This window comes from Thunnus maccoyii, chromosome 4 (genome assembly GCF_910596095.1).
Source record: "Thunnus maccoyii chromosome 4, fThuMac1.1, whole genome shotgun sequence".
Taxonomy (NCBI): Eukaryota; Metazoa; Chordata; class Actinopteri; order Scombriformes; family Scombridae; genus Thunnus; species Thunnus maccoyii.
The window spans coordinates 33,495,987-33,519,761 of record NC_056536.1 but is presented as its reverse complement, the minus strand read 5'-3'; the positions used below and the strand labels follow the sequence as shown (position 1 = coordinate 33,519,761).

Genomic DNA, 23,775 nt, shown 5'->3' with positions numbered 1-23,775 from the left:
TATTAGACAACGTTGTTATGCTGAATTTGACTGTTTTAAGAGGACGTTTTGTTGCAGAGAGACAGTGATGGACAGATGGACAGACATGAACTGTCCTGTACCTGTAAACTGCTCTGTGGTTTCAGGGAAAGATGATGAAGGTGTGAAGCTTCCTGAACTGGAGATTAAACTCTGTGTTGTTGTTGGTGTGGAGGCTGATGGGACTGATGTTGGAAAAGGTCGGAGAGTCCGGTTTGGTTTTGAAGTGGTTGGAGCTGTGAACAATGAAAACACATTGAAACAATCAGATACTGAATCAATAATGCAGAGAAATGAGATGCTGCTCTAGACAGAAAGATCATATTGACAGCATCCATCACATACACAAGAAATACGCAGCATTAAATATGTTAATGAAGTAAATGATTAAGAATATTTAAGGTGGGTTTTTCTATCATTATTAAGTATTGTTATTTGATTTTTGATTACAGAAGAGTAAGAAAATAACATCCACAGGTTGATTTTCTGACATTAAACATAAAAGCACAAATGTCTGAAAAGGTTTTTAAAAATCGTACAAACTGATTGTTGTAAATTTAAAAACTAACATTATAAAGGCAACACATTTTACATCAGATTACTTTGTGACTCTACAAATGAGTTTCATCTTTAGAAACATTTTAGAGTATGATGTCTTGAACATTAAGGAACCTGAGGAACCGTTCTTCTCTATGTTACCTAATGTTAATAGAAATATAGAAAAGGTCCCAGGTTGGACAACTAGTATGACTCTGCCAACCTCAGCACTCCTCTTGTTGTCACAAATCAACTTCTGGCTGTAACCCGAAAAATAAGATATTTGTTTCTGTCATGTCATTTCCATCAACTCTTTAAATTTTGTATTCAAAGTTCTTATTTTCTTTCTTAAGATCATTTTTGGACATTTTATGGATTTATTGGATAGTGATAGTGGAGAGAGACAGAACATGTGGGGAGTAGAGGGATGACATGCAGCAAACAGTCCGGCCAGCTGGGAATCAAACTGGGGACTCGCTGCTCAGGGCGTTAGTGTCCATGTGATAACCACTCAGCTATCAGGTCACCCCCAAAATTAATTCTTTCTTATTTTAAATGAAAATATGACAACTTTTCATATTTAACCATCTAACAATTGATATTCATTGAACAGAATGTGGACTGAAAATAAAATATAAAACTCACCATCGACAACAAAGATCTGGAACGTGTAGGATGAATCTTGAGACGAAGCTCTGCCGTAACCACACCTGTACCGTCCTGTGTCTGACTTCTTCAGCTGTGTGATGGTCACATACAGTCCATATACAGATCCTTCTGTATATTCAATGCTGTATCTGCCATTCTGAGCTCTGTTCCCTTCTGCTTCAACCAGGATGTCTTCTTCTTTTTTACATTCATCCTTACAGAAGAACTTCCTGGTTACATTGACAGTATCAAAGCATGCTTTTGTGACTCTTCCTCCCACAGTTCCTACATTGATGAAACGAGTGTTGTCATCCAACGTCGCTGCTGAAAAGTTGAACAATCAACAGTTACTGTCTGTACTTCCTGTAAGATGCTGCAGTCTGATCACAATATTTCCTGCTTCACATTTACACAGATCCACAGAGTCACACTGGGAGCTGCCCAGTTCAACCAGTCTGACTGCTGGAGTAATGATTTCATCCAACATTGATACACTGAGTCAATATATCATAAACGTCTCACATTCTTCAACAATTTAATTAAATTCTATCTGACTTCATTTATTCTTAAGCTTCAGAATCATTAAATGGGATGAACATAGTAAATATATCAGGTTTTATGACTTTCAGTAGAAACTCACCATCTGTAACTATAAGGTCAAAGTCACAGTAAGCATCTGGGACTGAAGATCCACTCAAACCATATCTGTACTGTCCTGAGTCTGACTTGGTCAGCTGTGTGATGGTCACAGTCACAGTTCTTCTTCCAGAAGATCCGTCTTCATATCTGATGCTGTATCTGCCACTCTGAGCTCTGACACCATCTGTTTTAATGAGAATGTCTTCTTCTTTACATTCTCCTTTACAGAAGAACTTGGTGCTTCCAGATGAAGTGAAGTAACAAATAAGTGAACCACTTCCTCCTTCAGCTCCAGCAAAAAGGTTTATTGCATTGACGAGTCCAGTGTTTCCATCCTGCAGTGCTGTTGGAAAGATGAACAGTGAATACTGATGATCAATACTTTGCGTATTGTAGACTTACTGTAAACAGACTGCAGATTAATGAGGGCTAATCCATCAGTTCACAGAGAAGCAGAGATGATACAGAGGCAGCCATTAGCAAAGTTTTCACTGACTGTACAGCAGTTGCTGTTGTTCTACTTGTAGCTGCAGTTGTAGTCACAGTGTCTCTGTGTAACGTCTGTTTTTCAATGTTTTTCTTTCATACTTTCTAATATCAAACACATTAATGAGCATCAAATATTCATGATGGATGGTTCATATGTTTTGTTAAATTAGATTATGTTTAATTTAGTTAAATTACAAGATTAGATTATAGAGATGTTGTAATTAGTAACAGAATAATTTAGAGAACGACAGGAAAAGTAATTAACATGACAGCAACATGAAAACTTGTGTGATACAAATCTGACATTTGTTAAAATGAACACAATGAATGTCCAGAAGCAGTTTGTGCTGCAGCTTTACAGACACAGTCAGGTAATCAGTCCTCACCTGATAAGAAGCAGAAGAACAGAACATGGTGGATATTCATTCTGAGTTTGATCCTGATGCAGAAAATCATCAAACTGTCAGAGAACTGCCTCTATATGTCTGTCTGATCAATCAGGAAGCTGACGATGCTTTAAGTTAACATCCCTTCCTCTTTCTCTCTCGCAGGAGTTATAACCATTTATTAAATATCAATATACAACTTATAAATGCTAAATATGGGGACGATGTTAAAGTCAAGTGTTACCAATAGATATTCAAACAAACTGAAAGAAGCAATAAGAAAATGTTTAGTGAAGTGTTTGTTCAGAAAAGAAAAATAGATCAGTGAGAGATATTTTGGCTCTAACTGAGACTTGGTGAGAGGAGTGTGTTCCTCTTTTTGTAAAAGTAAACTTCCTTATTTCTAAAATGCATCAGACAACCTTCAGAACCAAAGTGTCCTGAGTGTTAACTCACACCAATGAATGTGTTTGTTCCCTTCAATTTGCTTCTCAAGGTTTCTCATGAGCTTTAAAATATATTGCTCATTTCTTCTCTTTCTTTTTCTTTTCTGTAGAATAACACAACTATTTGTAAATTAAGAAACATATGATGTGAACAGCTGTATTTATGATTTATGATGGGTTATAAATATGTAGACTTTATTTGCCTAAGAAATAGACCTAACAAGAGCATTTACTAGAACTCTGAAAGTGTCAGACATGAACACTGACTTGAAGCTGACTTGAAATTTGTTGGGAAATAAAAAAAGATTCAGTGAAGAAAACAGTGAAAGACTGCAGGACCTCTAGAGGCACGAGGCTCTGTGCAGCAGCAACATTCACACCACTTGCAGCAGTTCTGGGAGAAGTAAACTGTAAAATTCATAATGCAGCTGTTTTGATGTGCAGTAAGAACAGCTCTGACTGAAGTCACTTTAAATCTTAAACCTTTTTATATTAAATTGAATGAAGCAAAGTAAAAGTTTAGTGAATGTCAGCACTCTCAACCAGTTTAGATTAAAGGGTTCGTTTTCAGTTTTTTTTGTTCATCTGTCATTTATATCTGGGGATGCACAATATTGAATTTTTTGCCGATATGCCGATATTTTCCATCTCATTTTTGCCGATATGATGCTGATACCAATATATGCACACATTTTTTCCACCTGGCTGAGGAGACAAAGTATGATCAACAAAGACAATATCTGAAGGAAGAATTTAGGAAGACTGGAGTTCGGGATTAATGGGTTGGATTTAATCTCTGGTCCACACGCCGAAGCAGAAGGTGGCGATAATGCACCTAATACACTGGTTGCCAAGCATTGTTATAAACAAAGAAGAAGAAGTTTTTTTTTTCAAACAGAGTGGTACATCCTGTCAGCTGAGATGTTTCCTATCTGTGCAGGTGAACACAGCAGCTCCTCCATGGTAGGGGTGTGCTCGAATACAAATACATTATTCGGCAAAGTACAAATAGTGTTTTCTTTTTTAAATATTTGTTTCATACAAATATTTTAATAATTTTTTGTTTTCAGGAAGAAAAAAAAACATGTCAAATACCAACAGACAGTTCAGTTACATCATTATCTCAGTGTCTCTCCTCTGCTCCGCTGTGACGTCTATCAGCAGGTCTCAACGAGGGGAGTCACATCCACCTGCTACATGATGCACATTTCCTAATTTGGACATCACTCCTGGAGTTGGGGGTGTTCCCCAGAGATAAAGCTGAGCTACTGACGAAGTGGTCCCAAGGGACTCTCCATAACCTGTTGTTCCCCTTCTCCTTTCCACAAAGTTAGGTTGTGAAAAATATAAATGAAATAAATGAAAAGTGCAAAGCAAGAATCGACTTCTCTACACATTACACGCTGTGCTGTCTCTGTGTTATGGGTGTATAAATAGGTAGAGGTCTGTCTGCAATGAGGTGATGAGTAAAGTTTTAGCTCAGTAGTCAGCGCAGTCGTCTATGATCTAGAGACTCCAGTTCGAGACCCAGTGTGAAGACCTCCTTCATAAGGTAGTTCATTCATGAACACTTATTGTAACACTTTAATTTTCTAAAATTAAAAGCGTAATAAAGAGAAAAACAGGATTTTTAAGCCTCTTTCCACTTTCGAATACAAATACAAATAATTTTGCTGCCTCAACAAATACAGATACAAATATAAATACTGGGTTCTCTGCTCCACGGACTGTTTCACCCTGACGGTCCCGATGCTTCCCCGCAGGCTAATTATGTCTTTTACCCCTTACACAACTTTTTTGGAGGTTACCCGCCCCAGTGCAGGACTCTGGGCCAGTTTAAGATAAATGAAGTGTTTTTAACTGGAAATCAAGCAAAAATATTCCAGTAGAGCCCCAGAATATAAATATAGACCTGGAAATGTGCCAAATATGTGTCCCCTTGAACTCTTTCAAATCCGTCTGATGCACTTTGCTCCAGTGTCCACTATCAGGATGGCATCTGTCTAGACACCACTGGGGTGTTCTTATATAGAAAGCAACAGACATAGGTGTCACTTTGGCTGAACAGACACTGCTGTTGATGGGCCAAACAAAAGTAGTTAGCTCACTTCAACAAGCATTTAATTTAAACTAATCAGCAGCTGCCACATCTTGAGGCTGAAGAACATTAAAGTGCCACAGACAGCCGCTAGCTGCTCCAACTGACTCCCATTCAAAAAGCCTCAACTTCTCTCTAGAAATACTAAGTCAGTCAATGTTTTCAGGGAGCCTTTATGGTCTGAATCTCTAAATTCAGACCCTCTAATAAGTGTGCTGGTCGTCATTTTGGGAATTATTGCTCTGTTAATAAGATCTGAAGACTTGTAGTAGCTTTGATGTCTGCCATGTGGGCGTTAATTGACAGCTGTGATTGACAGTTGGCTCCAGGAGTCACACTGAGTCAGACTGTTGTCACAATATTTCACTAATTTTAATGTTACTTGATGACAATACCTGCAACAGAATTGGCACTAAAGAATTGTGTAGTGACAGCATTACTTTAAACAGCCACAAAATGTGAACAAGTTAACACGTGCTCCATTGTGCATTTATTTCTGAAATGACTACAAACTTGTAAATATTTTACATTTCAAATAAAAGTAAATGGAAACTGAAATTTATCACAAGAAATCTACCACATGACCTGTCTCTCAAAATAATTTAACAGAGATCTATAAAGCCTGGGATCTGCATGTTTCAGGCTTGATCAGTTTTAAAAAGTTTTACTGTTTTTGTAAAATCGTAGTAAAGTTGACTTTTTGCTGTAAGCTGTAAGAAAAAAGGTGCTAACGGTGCAATGTGGCTCTTTTAAAACACCTTGCAACAAATTCTGTATCAGAATTTGACTCAGACTTCGGTCTGGAGATCAATGCTAATTGCTTTTTAGATGTATAGTGTGAAAATGCAAATGTGTGTTTGGTTTAGTCTGATTGAACCCATCCTGAATACAGTGAAGGCCTAGAGTTTCATTTTTGTACAATAAACTATGTGTTAATGTAGCTCTGAACAACAGTTTGTTTGTTGTGGTAGCATCTTACTTTACACTACTTTCCCAAACCCTTTCTGTGCTACAAGTATATAGTTCATTATTTTAAAGGCCAAGTTATGTCCTAAAACAGGTGGGCACTGATGTTTCAGGAAGTATGACTGAAACAGGGGGGAATAGTGCATTTACTGTAATAGTGCATTTGTTATTAGTAATGAACTCAATAAGATCCACTAGGATGGCATGACCTTAAAACCAGCACATCTTTTAATTTTCACATCCTCAAATGTAAGACCGCATTTTTTCAGTGGAAAATGCCCAGAAAGAGGAAGAAAAACATGCTGATGGAAGCAGAAAGCTTCAGGGCCGCACCCAAATCAGGATATAAGGTTTATATAGATTATGTACCTGTGGTTCAGGCTTTATGTCTGGATATTTTTTTGTTTTTGTAAATACTCAGCAGTACATATGTTTCTTTAATAGCAGCTGAATCTCATGTTTTGATTATAAGACACATTTTAATGCCTTTGTTCATCTGTGATATGAAAACATCACTTTTCCACATAGCTGGAAAGAAATAAAAAATGTGAGTCCTGGTCATATTGTTCAGATATAAAAGCTCAGTTCAATAGCTGATGAGTCAAAGAGACTGGACAGTAGAGGAGGAAGTGTGAATAGTGCCACTGATGACCTACCGGGTTAAAAGTAATTTATCCAACTTTGTTAATATTCAGCACCGGTGCAGAGAACAGGTAACAGTTTTGTAAAACTTTACAGCCTGTCATGCTTTAATCAACATCACATTTAGAGGGTGCAGCAATGTATCCTCAGATTAAATAGTCCCTCCAGTGAATTGCAATTTTGTGATTGCAATAATTCATGCAAATTCAAGAGATCTCTGCAATACTTACCACAGCTTGCATTTTTGCTAAATGAACACAACTTTTCTGTATGAAATGGTCAAATCAACAGACTGCTTGTGATTTGGATCAATTGTCGCATCTCATGCCATAGACCATCAATCAATCAATCAATTCTTTATATAGCGCCAAATCACAACAAAAGTCATCTCAGGGCACTTTTCACATAGAGCAGGGGCCTGTTTCAGAAAGCAGGTTCTGAGTTTAACCTTGAACTCTGAGTTGATGAACCCTCAGAGCAGCTGGTCAGAGTCAGTTCAGTCAACTCTGAGTATGTTCACTCTGAGTAAAGCTCGTGCATGATGAATAAAAAAAGCCATCATCAATGAAGCCCCAATACTACGAGTCACCGTGGCAACAGGAAAGTAAAAGGCAGAGCCTCCATTTTAATCCAGTGGATTTAGAGATATTAATCTTTAAAAAAAAATAAATGGGAAAAGTGTCAATAAGTTAATGCAATAAAGTTTTATTCAGTGTTGTCCGTTAGTTCATCATTTACCAGACTTACATTTCCTTAATGATGATAAAGTGGAATCTGACTGTGTATCAGGCTGCAGCTACGTTACATTTTAAATATATTTGTTCAGCTTTAACGGACAAAACACAGGAAGCAGCGACTGAAAATGAAAAATATAGTTCAAGATTTAAAACATATATTAGATGAAAGACACAGAGACATGACTGTAAACTCACAGTCTGATCAGTAATAATGTTTTGGGTGATTTGTACTTGAAAAGGCGTCGAGGTTAAAATATAGTAGATTTTAAATTTTTAGACGTCTATTTGTATCTCAGCTCAACAACATTCAGTGACTTTATGTCTGCTACTTCAACAAATGTAGTAAATTTAAATATTGTCACTGAAAAGCTGTGAAAATGCATTAAGATTATGCTCCTATTTAAAAATATCACTTTTAAACTACATTCTGCAGCCGCACCACGATCCTGCTCACTCAGCATATTAACATATAATCTCCAATATTATAGGAATAATGTTCCATCATTGTGACCAATCACACCATGACTGATAGACATAATTATTCATTGATCCTACGTGTCTAAAGCTTCATACCGATTGTTTTAATTAAAATGAGATTACACATTATGTGCAGTAAAGATGTCAGGTCAGGAGCTGCTCTAACAATGTTCAGCTGTTATAACAGAAGGACATGCAGAGGTTTTACTCTGAGCTGAGGATGAATTCATGCTGTGTAATATCTGAATGTGAGAGAAAAAACTGCTGTTCAAAGAAATGACGGATGTATATAAAAGCAGTGACTTTAGAAAGTCCTGAGTAACTAAACTAATATCCAACCAGGATTTAGATTCTGACAGACAGTAAATCTCCGCTAATGAATGCATTTTGACAAGGACTGAATGAATGAGGAAATGAAACAGAAGAAAACCTGCCAGCGAGCAGGTTTGCGTCACAGAGTCAGTTACTGACCACAAGTTTAAGGTAACTCTCTTTCTGAAACTGAAAAGCCAGAGTTTCCCTCATCTCAGGGTGAACAAACTCAGAGTTTTCACTAAACCTGCTTTCTGAGACAGGCCCCAGCTCTAGACCATAGAATAACAACAATAATAACAATAATAATAACAGCAGCAATAGCCGGGGGAGGACACCAACAGGACCGCGAAAGCTCGGCCTGCCTCCCAGGGTTTCCTGCAAGATGAGAAAGCACAAAAAACTCTGGGGAGGGAGCCAAGTTAGTAACATGCATTAATGGTACATGACCAAACAAAACAATTCCCAAACTGGAATTCAAAGCTACATCAAAGTCTTCAAATCTTATTAACAGAGCAATAATTCCCAAAATGACCACCAGCACACTTATTAGAGGGTCTGAATTTAGAGATTCAGACCATAAAGGCTCCCTGAAAACAATGACCGACTTAGTATTTCTAGAGAGAAGTTGAGGCTTTTTGAATGGGAGTCAGTTGGAGCAGCTATCAGCCGTCAGCAACACTTTAAGGTTCTTCAGCTTCAAGATGTGGTAGCTGCTGACTGACTGGCACGTACTACCTCCAGGAAGTAGCCATATACTGTACTTGCACCTCAAAGTCCAACACAAACAAAAATTGGTAGTGAAAAATGGAGGCATTACAACCTGAAAGAGCAACTACAAACTAAATACTTTTTCTTTTTCACTTTTCCAACAATATTATTGTGTGTACAAACAGCTACATATCACAACGTCTTGACTTTGTGCTACATTGAAAATTTCTCAAAGAACTTCAGTGCAAAGTCCTGTCATCGTTCCTGCACATGCTCAGTGGCGTCTGCCGTTGTTACTATCTGATCTCTAGTATGTTTTAGAATTGATTTCAAATTCAAATTCAGATAAGCTTTATCGGCATGACAGATTAAAAACCTACATCGCCAAAGCAGTACAGAAAATTACAAACATTGACAGATGATTAATAATTATACAATAATATGTAAATACAAACAATAATATTAAATACAATATAATAAAAGGCATTTTTACAGATGTAATCACACTATTTCTCTCAGATTATGACGAGATTTAATATATTTTGCAGCTATTACTGTACATTGACTTTTCTCCCCACATAAATAGGGCAGTTTCTGAAGATCAGGGAGGTGGATAAATTCAGGATATATATGATTTATTTTGTCAAAGAAAACTTCTCTCAAATCCTTATATTTGTCACAGTATAATAGGAAGTGAGATTCTGTCTCAACTTCTCCTTTATGACAAAGTGAACACAGCCTGACCTCCCTGAGGAGCCTGTTCTCCCTCTGACAGCCTGTTTCTATGGCCAGGCTGTGTCCACTCAGTCTCTATGTTGTCAGCATTTTTCTCAGTTTTCTTTCAGTCACGGTGTTCAGGTACTCAGCCACCATGTGCTCTCTATTTAGGGTCAAATACAATTCTAATTTACTTTGTGATTTTGTGGTTTCGTTCCAATATTTGATATAATTTTCTTTTTGTTTTGAGATGATTTGGTTGGACCAGATTGTTTTTGGTGTGTGTGGGCAGAGCTTCAGCTACAGCTGGCACATTTCAAAGTTCTATTTAACACTTTCAAAGAACTGAATGGTCTGACTCCTCATTATATCTCAGCTCTTTTATCCCTGTATGACCCTGCTTGCACCGTGAGATCCTTGAGCAAGGGTCTTCTATCTGGCTCCTTTATGTTGTTCGTTTAGCTCTTTTATTCTTTTGTGTGTTTTTGTGTGATTATGTGAAGTACTTTGTAACTTTGTTTTGATAAGTGCAATAAAATTTTATTATTATTATTATTATTATTATTATTAGCAACTGTTCTGCTGCCAACAGATGCTGCAGTGATTTAATAAACTGAAAGAGAAGTTTGTCATACAAAATAAATCCGCTGTGGACAACAGATACTGTAAGAATTACCCAGAATTAGTTTATAGATAAATTCAACTGATTTACAGTCCTTGCATGAGTCACATTAAATTTCAAACTTTGCTGAAGATTTCAAGTGATCTACTGGTTGTCCAGTGTTAAATTAGAATTGTTTTTACTTTTTAAGTATTCTGATATTATTGCTGTGCATCAGCCATCTGAGGTCAATTTCAGAACACCTCATTTTCCACAAAATGGCCTTATTTTAAAGCAGGACTTGTCAGTCTGATTCAAATGTTTTTATTGCTAACAGACTCAAAAAGACAGCTGTTCCAGCTTTGTTTGGATGATTTTAGCTCATAAATCACATAAACATGCACTTTCCAAGTGTAAGAAAGTTTGTATTAGTTAATTTTAAGTTACTCAAAGACACAAGTGACACTTTGTGTGAATGTATTTTTATTCTCTATAAGAGCTGGCAGTTGCTTCCAAAAGAAAAACAACTCTGCAATCCATCAAAAATAAACACCAACTTTGTAAAAGAAAATATACACTGTAATAAATTGCTGTAAAAATACAGCCAAATCCTAACAGTAAGGTACTGCTCTCTCTAAATACAGTAAAATACTGTAAATTTTGATGCTTTTTGGAGCCAAAACCAAGAACAGACATTAATAGTAGGCTACTGTAAGATTTGATGGTAAAATACGGTATTTTCATTTTCACTGCCACAGTAATGGAAGAACAGAAGCCACATGCAACCATCAGTATCATATAATCATCATTTATCCTCCTTTCAGAATCAAACCAAAACGTTAGTAACATCATACTGAGAAAATAGAATTACATTTGTGCATCTGGTTACCCAATTAGTGTTAATTTTTGCTAACATTAAACTGGTATAATCCTAGCAAGCACCTGACAGGCACAAGAGAGCATTTTCAGGTAGTGTTCTCACCAGTTGGAAGTTTGAATTACTATTTTTAAACATTATTTTCACTGCTGCTTGCAAGTCTAGTTTAAAGATTATTACTGTTTACTCTTGAACTACACATCAGTGAATGCTAACGTTAGTCTGGGCTGGTCTGTACCTACACGTTCTTTATTCCACTTGCATTTCATAATTTATAATAGCCTTCTATCTAAAGCACATAATAATTGAAATGTATTCATATATGTAGCCAAATTGATTAAGATATGTTTGCTGCTGAGCCCCAAAAGACAGAGTGGTTATATTGGTTATCTCAGCTCAACCCAAGTGTGTTTCTGAGCTGTAGTTTGCTGCAAATATACTGCAGTTTGTTGCCAAGCTTTACTTAAACCTGGGACATATTAGATCAGTTGTCACATGTTGTTCTCATTGTGATTAACCCTGAAAGGGGAACTAGAGGTCAGCCAGAGAAAGTAATTCCTCATCACCACTGTTCTGAAGAACTTGACATTACATCACAAAGGGAAGTTAGGTCTCCTTCTTATGTAAAAATCCTGTCAATGCTAACGTGTAATAGGTTTATGTTTTAAGTTATTGGTAACTATGTATAAATATAAAATGATTTTTTAATTATTATCATTTATTATTATTTAAATTATTATTTGTTTATATAATTATTAATTAGATATTTTTATTAAATAATTTAAATGCAATTATTTAGATATTCTTTAAAGGTCATTTAACTCATACCAGTGTCTGATCATAGTTTAGAGAATAGCATCTGTAATAAAAAGTTAAAAGGTAAAAACAAACCAGTTGAAAATAAATTTCTCTCAGTAACGTTTAATATTAAATTGGCTATAATACCACTGACTCAGTGGTTCTCAAACTTACTTTCTTAGAATAGGAAATAATTCAAGCTCTCTTCAAAGGCCCGTTCTTGTGGACTGGAATATTATACAATCTATAGAATATTACTCTTCCCATCGAATGTAATGAAAATAGAACAGCTGCATTTAACAAATGAACTAACCTTTTGTTCATATAAAACTTAGGCATACTATCACATTTAATGACTACATCTGTCCTGAATAGATTACCATTAATAACTGTTGAGAAAATAAAACCGATTAGCTGATAAAGGATCACCATAATGACTATTTTCAAATTTGGAGCAGTAACTTGCACAGGACTTATTGTGTTGTCTTATCTGTGAAATTCCTCTCCACAAAGAAGACATGGAGTCTGGGGCCCAAGGTGAGTATTAAATGGTCTATCATTCCTTTCCTAGATGTATAGAGAAATAACACAAATTTGCACATTTACATAACACTTCTTAAACAGCTGAAAATTCTTGAAATAATAAACTGATCATATGCATCATGAAACTGTGCTTCTTATAAACAGTAGGGGAAGCGCTGGAAAGAGAAAGGATTAAAGGGGCTGAAAAACACACAGAATTTTGGCATCTGTTTATATCATATATCTTAAAAACATTCCATTAAGCACACATATGTTTCTGTGTTGTTATTTTTCTTATGAAAGCACCGTGCAAGTTTAACGTAATTGTGAAAATTGTAAAAAATTTAATCTGATTGATAATTTAGTGCTCTGTTGAAAGTTCCACTATATGTGGCCAAGACAAACTCTATTCAGGCCTACTTTTAACAATTTTATTTAATTAAAATTGGAGACAAATTAACAAAAGTTCCTTGTCCTCTGATGTAAGTGACAGATGAGGTAAAGCTCACTATTTTCTGCAAAGTCATGGTAACATCAGTATGAACTTGTTGGATGTTTTGTAGATAGATGCTATGTGGTAATATTAAAATGAGGATGTTATAGAGATATAAAACGTAAAGCCTAGAGTCGTGCAGGAGGAGCGGGGTTCCTGGATTCCTTGGGAGAAGAGGACGAGGCTTTTTCTTTATTTCTTTCTCTTAAAGACTCTCTTCTCTTTGTAGTTTTAGATTGCTTGCTTTGTAAAACCAAATAAAACTGGTTTGTATTTTTATACACTCCAACCAAAGTTCCTGACTTGTGCACATCTCTGAGGTTCTCTGACGCCTCCTTGGGATAGGCTGACAGTAGTTTTTGAAATTGATTAGATTAAAAAATTATTAACTCCTGTTTAGTTAAAAATTAGTGCTGTGTTTTAAATGATAGTATAATAATGGTTCAGGTTCAGTGACTAATGCTAATATACAGTTGTACATGTGTTAAAGGTGGGATTTCAATACAATATTAGGTTGACGGTTTATAATTAGGAGTCTAATTGGCTAACTGTTAGGGCTAGGGCTCCGAGGCTGCCCTATAATACCGGGTGAGTGCCCTCGACCGACAGAGTAGGCCTCCTCCAGTGATGTCCTGTTAGTAGACCATCCTGGAGTACTTTCAAAACTCCAACACCTATTGCACCTACACAATGCGTTAGGACCCAGGCTGTCAGGACGTACTTGACTATATAGGCCCATTAGTAGTGGTTCGACGACAGCTGGTGAAGTAGAGAGTAGTAGATTTTGGGAACTACATTTGATACCTGGGTCAGAGGTAGAGGACAGCCATCTGTTGGTGCCTTATCTACTCCGGAAGGGGGTATCGGTTATCTGTAGGGCAGAAACCATTACAGCTCTACACTGATAAAGGTTATTATAACTGCATAAATTGAGAAATCCAGCATTACCTGTTCCACACTCACACTGCATTGAAGGGGACGGATGTAAATAGTTGCATGGTGGATGAGGAGATTTGTGTCTTTCAGATACTGGACGGTGTCACCCTCATTTGGGTGAGGGAGAGGAGTCAGCTGACGACTCCATGTGTTTGCAGATATCCTCATTGACTCAAATCACCTTGCATCTCTCAACTTAGGAAAAGATGAAAAAATTAACTCTGTGAAGTCCTGTGAGTTTTGTAGGTCAGCTGAGAAATAATGTCAAAAAAAGAAAAAGAAAAAAAAAGTTATCAGAAAAATAATTTTAATAATAATTAATATAACTATGAACATAAAAAAATATGTTTTTTTTAATTTCTCTGCCCTGAGAGTTTCCAACTGCATAGGCATAGTTTATGGTTTGGTGTGAGTGTTCGCTTGTATGTACTGATATTTGCAGTTATGGATGAAAGAATTTACAACTTGTTAGCAGCAGTACTTAAGTTAAACATATTGAACTGATCTAATGTTTATGTGTACTTGGGCTATATCATTAATTAATTGTTTAATCTTAAAGCCCAAGCCAAACAAAACACTAGATAAAAAATGCCTTTACTACATCCCAGTTTGAAAATCTCAAAGCTGTTTTCCTCCAGTGGGGAAATGGGGTGAAACTTCCGGCTGGTGCACATACACATGAACACGCACACTAGAAACTGTGAGATAAAGTAGAAAAAATCACACAAGCAGATGACATACCTTGAAAGCACAAACGCCTCTCACCCAACCCTGCCCTGTGGAGATGCTCCTTTTCAACCTTCTCAGTACAAAAGTTGAGTCTTTTTGAACAAGACAACAAACTGTGTATGCAAGTTATTACACTGGTGCTGCTATGGCCACGTCTCAGGTGCCTTGACCTGGTGCTGGTGTAGGATAAAAATAGTCTTGACACTTCAGCTAGAAAGAAGGGAATAATATATAAAACAATTCACAATTCATCACCAAAACCCATGGTTTATTTTAAAGGACCAGTGTGCAAGATTTAGGGGGATCTATCAGCAGAAATGGAATATAATATACTTAACTATTAGAGATGTGCAGAGGGCCCAGGATTTGTATTTGTATCTATATTTGGTGAAGCAGAAAAAAATATTTGTATTTGTATTTGTATTCAAATAAAAGTGGCTTAAAATTCCTATTTTTGCTTTTATTACGCTTTTTATTTTAGAAAATTAAAGTGTTACAATAAGTGTTCATGAATAAACTACCTTATGAAGGAGGTCCCCATACCGGGTCTCAAACTAGAGTCTCCAAGATCATAGACGACTGCGCTGACTACTGAGTTAAAGCTTTACTCATCACCTCATTGCAGACAGACCTCTACCTATTTATACACCCATAACACAGACAGCACACCGTGTAACGTGCAGCGATTCTTGCTTTGCACTTTTCATTTATTGCCTATTTTTTACAACCTAACTTTGTGGAAAGGAGAAGGGGAACAACAAGTTATGGAGAGTCCCTTGGGAGCACTTTGCATGTGTCAGTAGCTCAGCTTTATCTCTGGAGAACACCCCCAAGTCCAAATAAGGAAATATGCGTTGTGTAGCAGATGGATGTGACTCACCTCGTTGAGACCTGCTGATAGACGTAACAGCAGAGGAGAGTCTGAGATGGCGATGTAACTGACCTGCGCGCTGGTACTTGACATGTTTTTTTTTTTTCTTTCTTCCAGAAAACAAATAATTTTTAAAATGTTTGTATGAAACAAATATTTGTAAAAAACAAAAAACAAAAAAACAACCCACTATTTGTGCTTTGCCAAATAATATATTTGTACTAGGGCAAATGGGCAAACCCCCAATAAGTATGTTTTAATTAGTGTATAATCAATTGTCGCTGTGTTTTTGTTAGCTTAGAACAAGCCCTTTATATCTACAGAGGGAGCCATGTTGCACCGCCATGTTTCTACAGTAGTCCAGAATGGACAAACCAAACACTGGCTCTAGAGAGGGTCATTCGCATTTTTCGTGAGTTACACAGCCACTTTAGGTTCTCCTACATGCATGAAGAGGAGGGGTTAGGGCAAGCAGCATTCACAACCACAAACACTTTCATTCTGCTGCAGTTTCTACCAGCTGATATATTACGGCAACATCAGATATTTTGGTGGAAAAAAAGAACCAGGTATGTTGTCTCTTAACATTTCATTCATATATTAAGTATAACATTTTTGCAACTTAAATACAGCATTTTCTTATCATCTTGAGAAAAAATGTGATTCAGCAGCGTTATGTTTCTAACAAAACATGCTGTTGCAATTTAGTCGAATATAAACGTAACTTTTAGGAGACAGAGTTGGCTCAAAGTGTAGAAGAACAATATCAAACATTATCTACATTTTTGAGACAGAATGAACATTTCAGAATAAGCAAGAAAGAAGTTGAACATTCTTAGAAACATGATCAGTTGTGTATCATCAGCATAGAGGTGAAAAATAGCATATTTAGTTGATAGCATGTTTATAGTTAATATCTGCTGATTAAACAAAAAAAAGGAAGAAAGTGGAACAAACTTGAACTTTGCAGCACATGTTAACCTGCACAGTACAGAATCCAGATCCAAATCCAAACATCATCATGTGTTTGCTGTGATTGTAGAGTAGGTTTCAGCTGGATCCAGGCTCTGGTAGATGTCTTCATACGTGGAGACTGGAGGACAGTTCTCATAGACGACAGGAGGACGGTTCTCCTTGATGACAGAACGGTTCTCAATGATGACAGAACGGTTCTCATTGCTGACAGGAGGACAGTTCTCCTTGATGACAGGAGGACGGTTCTCCTTGATGACAGAACGGTTCTCAATGATGACAGGACGGTTCTCATTGCTGACAGATAACTGAAAATAAAACAGGAATGACATCAAACCTAATATAGCAGTAACCACGGTAACAGCCCAGATATTGTGTTCTTCAACTGTTTGCTAATATTTAGTGATAAAAACTCGGCAGGCCAGAGGTCTATTAACAGTAACTGTGATTTTATTTATAGTTTTGATGTTGCCAACAGTAAGAGTTAACATGAGACATACAGAGTTAAAGGAAGTCACCTCCATGTTTCTGCTGCCTGAGGTTCCTCTGGTGTTCAAACCAGAGTTCCTCCTCTTCTTCAGTTTGTAGAGGAGCAGCAGAACAACAGCCAACAGCACAACAATCACAGGCACACATACAACCAGAGGCCAGAAGTAACCTGGGCGAGAGACCTCAGAGACGGCTGGGAAGGAAGAGAGAGAGAGAGACATGTAGTAGGTTAAAAATCTGGGATCTTTTGTCTTGTATTGGAAGCTTAAAGGTTCCCTGTGGAGTTCTTGGCCTCAAGTAGCTTGTTTTTACGTGTGGATCTACATCGTGCACACGTGGTTGACGTGATACACAATCCTGCCAGTGGTTTCACATCATCCCACTGATCTACAGGATGCAGGAACCTGCCCAGAAACACAGCAATGCACCAACAAAAGCAGGAGAGAAGAAGACTGCAAGCAATGCAAGATTTAAAATAATTAAAATAATCAGCTTTACAAATATTTTATGATTGAGGAAACATATTCAACACTTATGTTGGACCTAAAGGATACACTCAGCGTGTTTTGGTGAGTAACCCTTGTGACGACCCCTCTGCTCCACTAGGTGCTCCCGCGTTCCGCTTGCTTGTTTCTTTTTTGTCTTGCAGGATCCAGGGCAGGGCGGAGGATCGTAATTGCCATCATGAGCCACACCTGGGCCCAGTGTGGTCATGACTATAAAGCTTGGCTGCCTACAGAGCTTCCCTCTCCTCCTTCATTGCGCCTGGTCCACTTCGATAGCGGCGCAGCACAGCTGTTTTGTTTTTTTTGGTTACCGACATGCACACATCCACACATGCCTACATTACTGATTACTGACTTTCACGTTTGTTCCGTTATCATTTTGTAAATACACACGTATCCTCAGCTACAAGACTCGTCTGGTCTCCCATATTTTGTCACAGCCTATGAGCCGGGCTGTGACACCCTGAATATAAATATAAACTACACAGGGAACCTTTATCAAAAATGAGATCTTCCTGTTGAAAAAACATCTCAGTCTTTGGTCTGAATGTTTCTTGACTTGTCATGTGCTGACATCACATGTTAATAATTATCTTACATCATTAGAAACGTAGGATGTGTTTAAACATAAGATGTGAAGATAACAAGGAAATTTATTGTAAAATTGAATGTGAAATGTTTTCTTCTAGGTGCTGAACTGTCTTATGTGCTGAAACACATGTTGGACCATCTTTTTATTCTTATTAGACAATGTTGTTATGCTGAATTTGACTGTTTTAAGAGGACGTTTTGTTGCAGAGAGACAGTGATGGACAGATGGACAGACATGAACTGTCCTGTACCTGTAAACTGCTCTGTGGTTTCAGGGAAAGATGATGAAGGTGTGAAGCTTCCTGAACTGGAGATTAAACTCTGTGTTGTTGTTGGTGTGGAGGCTGATGGGACTGATGTTGGAAAAGGTCGGAGAGTCCGGTTTGGTTTTGAAGCAGTTGGAGCTGTGAACAATGAAAACACATTGAAACAATCAGATACTGAATCAATAATGTAGAGAAATGAGATGCTGCTCTAGACAGAAAGATCATATTGACAGCATCCGTCACATACACAAGAAATACGCAGCATTGAATATGTTAATGAAGTGAGTGATTAAGATATGTTCTATTAATCACTAAAAAGTATTGTTATTTGGACAACTAGTATGACTCTGCCAACCTCAGCACTCCTCTTGTTGTCACAAATCAACTTCTGGCTGTAACCCGAAAAAACAGATATTTGTTTCTGTCATGTCATTTCCATCCACTCTTTAAATTTTGTATCCAATATTCCTTTTTTTTAACATATGTTTTGGACATTTTATGGCTCTATTTGATAGTGATAGTGGAGAGAGACAGGACATGTGGGAAAAGAGAGTAGGGGGATGTGTTTTTGATCACAAGTAGCTTGTTTTTACATGCAGGTCTACATTGTGCACACGTGGTTGACGTGATACACAATCCTGCCAGTGGTTTCACATCATCCCACTGATCTACAGGATGCAGGAACCTGCCCAGAAACACAGCAATGCACCAACAAAAGCAGGAGAGAAGAAGAACCACAAGCAATGCAAGATTTAAAATAATTAAAATAATCAGCTTTACAAATATTTTATGATTGAGGAAACATATTCAACACTTATGTTGGACCTAAAGGATACACTCAGCGTGTTTTGGTGAGTAACCCTGAATATAAATATAACCTTGTTTACAAGAAAACTACACAGGAAACATTTATCAAAAATGAGATCTTCCTGTTGAAAAAAAATCCCAAAGTCTTTGGTCTGAATGTTTCTTGACTTGTCATGTGCTGACATCACATGTTAATAATTATCTTACATCATTAGAAATGTAGGATGTGTTTAAACATTAGACGTGAAGATAACAAGGAAATTTATTGTAAAATTGAATGTGAAATGTTTTATTCTAGGTGCTGAACTGTCTTATGTGCTGAAACACATGTTGGACCATCTTGTTATTCTTATTAGACAACGTTGTTATGCTGAATTTGACTGTTTTAAGAGGACGTTTTGTTGCAGAGAGACAGTGATGGACAGATGGACAGACATGAACTGTCCTGTACCTGTAAACTGCTCTGTGGTTTCAGGGAAAGATGATGAAGGTGTGAAGCTTCCTGAACTGGAGATTAAACTCTGTGTTGTTGTTGGTATGGAGGCTGATGGGACTGATGTTGGAAAAGGTCGGAGAGTCCAGTTTGGTTTTGAAGTGGTTGGAGCTGTGAACAATGAAAACACATTGAAACAATCAGATACTGAATCAATAATGTAGAGAAATGAGATGCTGCTCTAGACAGAAAGATCATATTGACAGCATCCATCACATACACAAGAAAAATGCAGCATTAAATATGTTAATGAAGTAAACGATTAAGAATATTTTATGTGAGTTTGTTCTATTATTATTAAGTCTTGTTATTTGATTTTTGATTACAGAAGAGTAAGAAAATAACATCCACAGGTTGATTTTCTGACATTAAACATGAAAGCACAAATGTCTGAAAAGGTTTTTAAAAATCGTACAAACTGATTGTTGTAAATTTAAAAACTAACATTATAAAGGCAACACATTTTACATCAGATTACTTTGTGACTCTACAAATGAGTTTCATCTTTAGAAACATTTTAGAGTATGATGTCTTGAACATTAAGGAACCTGAGGAACCGTTCTTCTCTATGTTACCTAATGTTAATAGAAATATAGAAAAGGTCCCAGGTTGGACAACTAGTATGACTCTGCCAACCTCAGCACTCCTCTTGTTGTCACAAATCAACTTCTGGCTGTAACCTGAAAAATAAAATATTTGTTTCTGTCATGTCATTTCCATCCACTCTTTAAATGTTGTATTCAAAGTTTATTTTTTTCAGATATTTTTGGGGGGCATTTCATGTCTCTATTTGATAGTGATAGTGGAGAGAGACAGGACATGTTGGGAAAGAAGGCAGAGGGATGAAACTGGGGTTTCGCTGCTCAGGGTATTAGTGCCCATGTGGTAACCACTCAGCTATCAGGTCACCCCCAAAATTCATTCTTTTTTTATTTTAACCCTTTCATGCATAGTGGTCACTACAGTTTGTAGGTATTCAAAAGCCATTTTCTTATATATGCATGGATTTTGATGGTATAGTTGAACATCAGCCACCACAGTGGACTCTAGTGTGTCTTCCCATACGCTGCCATCCATTGGCCAGCCTTTGTAAGTGCAACACAAATTACTCAAAACCAAGATGGCTGCTGGCCGGCCGGAAATGGTCAGCAGCTCAGGAATATCTTGCCAATCCTTCTATGGTAGTGGACCCTTGCAGGTAAATAAAATTTTGTAACATCAAGTAACAACTAAGGAGTAATACAATTGTTAAAATTTCCAAGTATTGATTTTATGTTTGGAGAAAATGACAATTAATCATCTGTCCACTAAGTTGGACATCATGCATCGCTGACTATGTTCCAACTACAATTACACTATTACTGCAACTTTGTTCTTGAAAATACTTCATCTGGAGTAACTGTTTTGGCTCTAAATCAATTGATTTGAATGTAACTTGCAGTTTTTAGGGGGCTAGGGATACTGAGGTTGCTGGGGGGGCTGAGGATGTTGAGGGGCTGAGGATGCTGAGGGAATGCCTGGCACCTCAAAAGAATGTCTGGATTAGAAAAGAAGGATCTTCTGCATTTCAAGTCATCTGTAGCTCATGTGCTAATAAATGCATTAAGACAGAGGGGAGAGGCTGAAGAGTCAGGAACAAAGTTCAGTGTTTTTGCATTGCACTGAACAGTATTAGAATATGTTAAAATGTGTTAAAACATTAGTTTAACAGCTTTGATGATATATATTATTTTATAGTTTTCAAATAATATATCATTTTATTAATGGGTTTGTTGAATACATATTCCTTCAATTGAAAACTCAACGCACGCTGTCCACCTGAGTGGACATGTAAAAACTCCTTGAAAAGTGCATGTTTAAAAAAAATGAAGTTCAAATATTTTTTTTCATGCCTAAAGGAGAATAAAAACACTTAGGAAAAAAAATCCTGACTGAGGTTATCATAACTCATGCATGAAAAGGTTAAATGAAAACAAGACAACTTTTCATAATATTAACCATTTAAAAATTGATATTCATTGAACAGAATGTGGACAGAAAATTAAATATAAAACTCACCATCGACAACAAAGATCGAGAACGTGTAGGATGAATCTGGAGACGAAGCTCTGCCGTAACCACACCTGTACCATCCTGTGTCTGACTTCTTCAGCTGTGTGATGGTCACATACAGTCCAAATACAGATCCTTCTCTATATTCAATGCTGTATCTGCCATTCTGAGCTCTGTTCTCTTCTGTTTCAACCAGGATGTCTTCTTCTTTTTTATATTCATTCTTACAGAAGAACTTCCTGCTTCCATAGACAGTATTGAGGCATCCGTGTGTGACACTTCCTCCCACAGTTTCTGCACGGGAGAAACTGGTGTTTTGACCCAACGTTGCAGCTGAAAAGATGAACAATCAACAGTTACTGTCTGTACTTCCTGTAAGACGCTGCAGTCTGATCACAATATTTCCTGCTTCACATTTACACAGATCCACAGAGTCACACTTGGAGCTGCCCAGTTCAACCAGTCTGACTGCTGGAGTAATGATTTCATCCAACATTGATACACTGAGTCAATACATCATAAACGTCTCACATTCTTCAACAATTTAATTAAATTTTATCTGACTTCATTTATTCTTATGCTTCAGAATCATTAAATGGGATGAACATAGTAAATATATCAGGTTTTATGACTTTCAGTAGAAACTCACCATCTGTAACTATGAGCTCAAAGTCACAGTAATCATCTGGGACTGAAGATCCACCCAAACCAAATCTGTACCGCCCTGAGTCTGACTTGGTCAGCTGTGTGATGGTCACAGTCACAGTTCTTCTTCCAGAAGATCCGTCTTCATATCTGATGCTGTATCTGCCACTCTGAGCTGTGACATCATCTGTTTTAATGAGAATGTCTTCTTCTTTACATTCTCCTTTACAGAAGAACTTGGTGCTTCCAGATGAAGTCAAGGAGCAAATAAGTGAACCACTTCCTCCTTCAGCTCCAGCAAAACCTGTTATTGCATTGACGAGTCCAGTGTTTCCATCCTGCAGTGCTGTTGGAAAGATGAACAGTGAATACTGATGATCAATACTTTGTGTATTGTAGACTTACTGTAAACAGACTGCAGATTAATGAGGGCTAACCCATCAGTTCACAGAGAAGCAGAGATGATACAGAGGCAGCCATTAGCAAAGTTTTCACTGACTGTACAGCAGTTGCTGTTGTTCTACTTGTAGCTGCAGTTGTAGTCAATGTTTTTCTTTCATACTTTCTAATATCAAACACATTAATGAGCATCAAATATTCATGATGGATGGTTCATATGTTTTGTTAATTACATTTAGTTTAGTTAAATTACAAGATTAGATTATAGAGATGTTGTAATTAGTAACAGAATAATTTAGAGAACGACAGGAAAACTAATTAACATGACAGCAACATGAAAACTTGTGTGATACAAATCTGACATTTGTTAAAATGATCACAATGAATGTCCAGAAGCAGTTTGTGCTGCAGCTTTACAGACACAGTCAGGTAATCAGTCCTCACCTGATAAGAAGCAGAAGAACAGAACATGGTGGATATTCATTCTGAGTTTGATCCTGATGCAGAAAATCATCAAACTGTCAGAGAACTGCCTCTATATGTCTGTCTGATCAATCAGGAAGCTGACGATGATTTAAGTTAACATTCCTTCCTCTTCCTCTTTCTCTCTCTCTCTCTCTGTCTGCGACATGACGATGATGATGGTGGTTGAGGGTACATTAATGAATGAATAATTCTATTTTTGACCCCATTATATGACCCACATGACCTCTGAAAATGGGGATGTGAAACCTCATATTAACTGTATGATTTAAGAGTATCAGAGGAAGTTTCCTGATACTCTGTTTTTAACAGCCAAAGCATGGGAATGCCATGCCCAACATGAGATTTAAAAATACTGTGAAATAGTAAACTGCTCTGTGGTTTCAGAGAAAGATGATGAAGGTGTGAAGCTTCCTGAACTG

At 37.1% G+C, this 23,775-nt stretch overlaps 1 protein-coding gene across 1 annotated transcript in view; it reads right to left on the bottom strand.

Annotated features, from left to right (window-relative positions):
* The window catches only part of LOC121896023, a 119,891-nt gene extending 96,234 nt beyond the window's left edge, over nucleotides 1-23,657 (bottom strand). Inside the window, exons 1-3 of the mRNA XM_042409644.1 lie at nucleotides 23,315-23,657; nucleotides 22,476-22,817; nucleotides 21,833-22,159 (exon numbers count right to left, since the gene is read on the bottom strand). Coding sequence (XP_042265578.1) covers nucleotides 21,833-22,159; nucleotides 22,476-22,817; nucleotides 23,315-23,384 — 739 coding nt within the window. The 5' untranslated portion in view covers nucleotides 23,385-23,657. The remainder of the gene's footprint in view (nucleotides 1-21,832; nucleotides 22,160-22,475; nucleotides 22,818-23,314) is intronic.
* Between the last annotated feature and the right edge of the window lie 118 nt (nucleotides 23,658-23,775).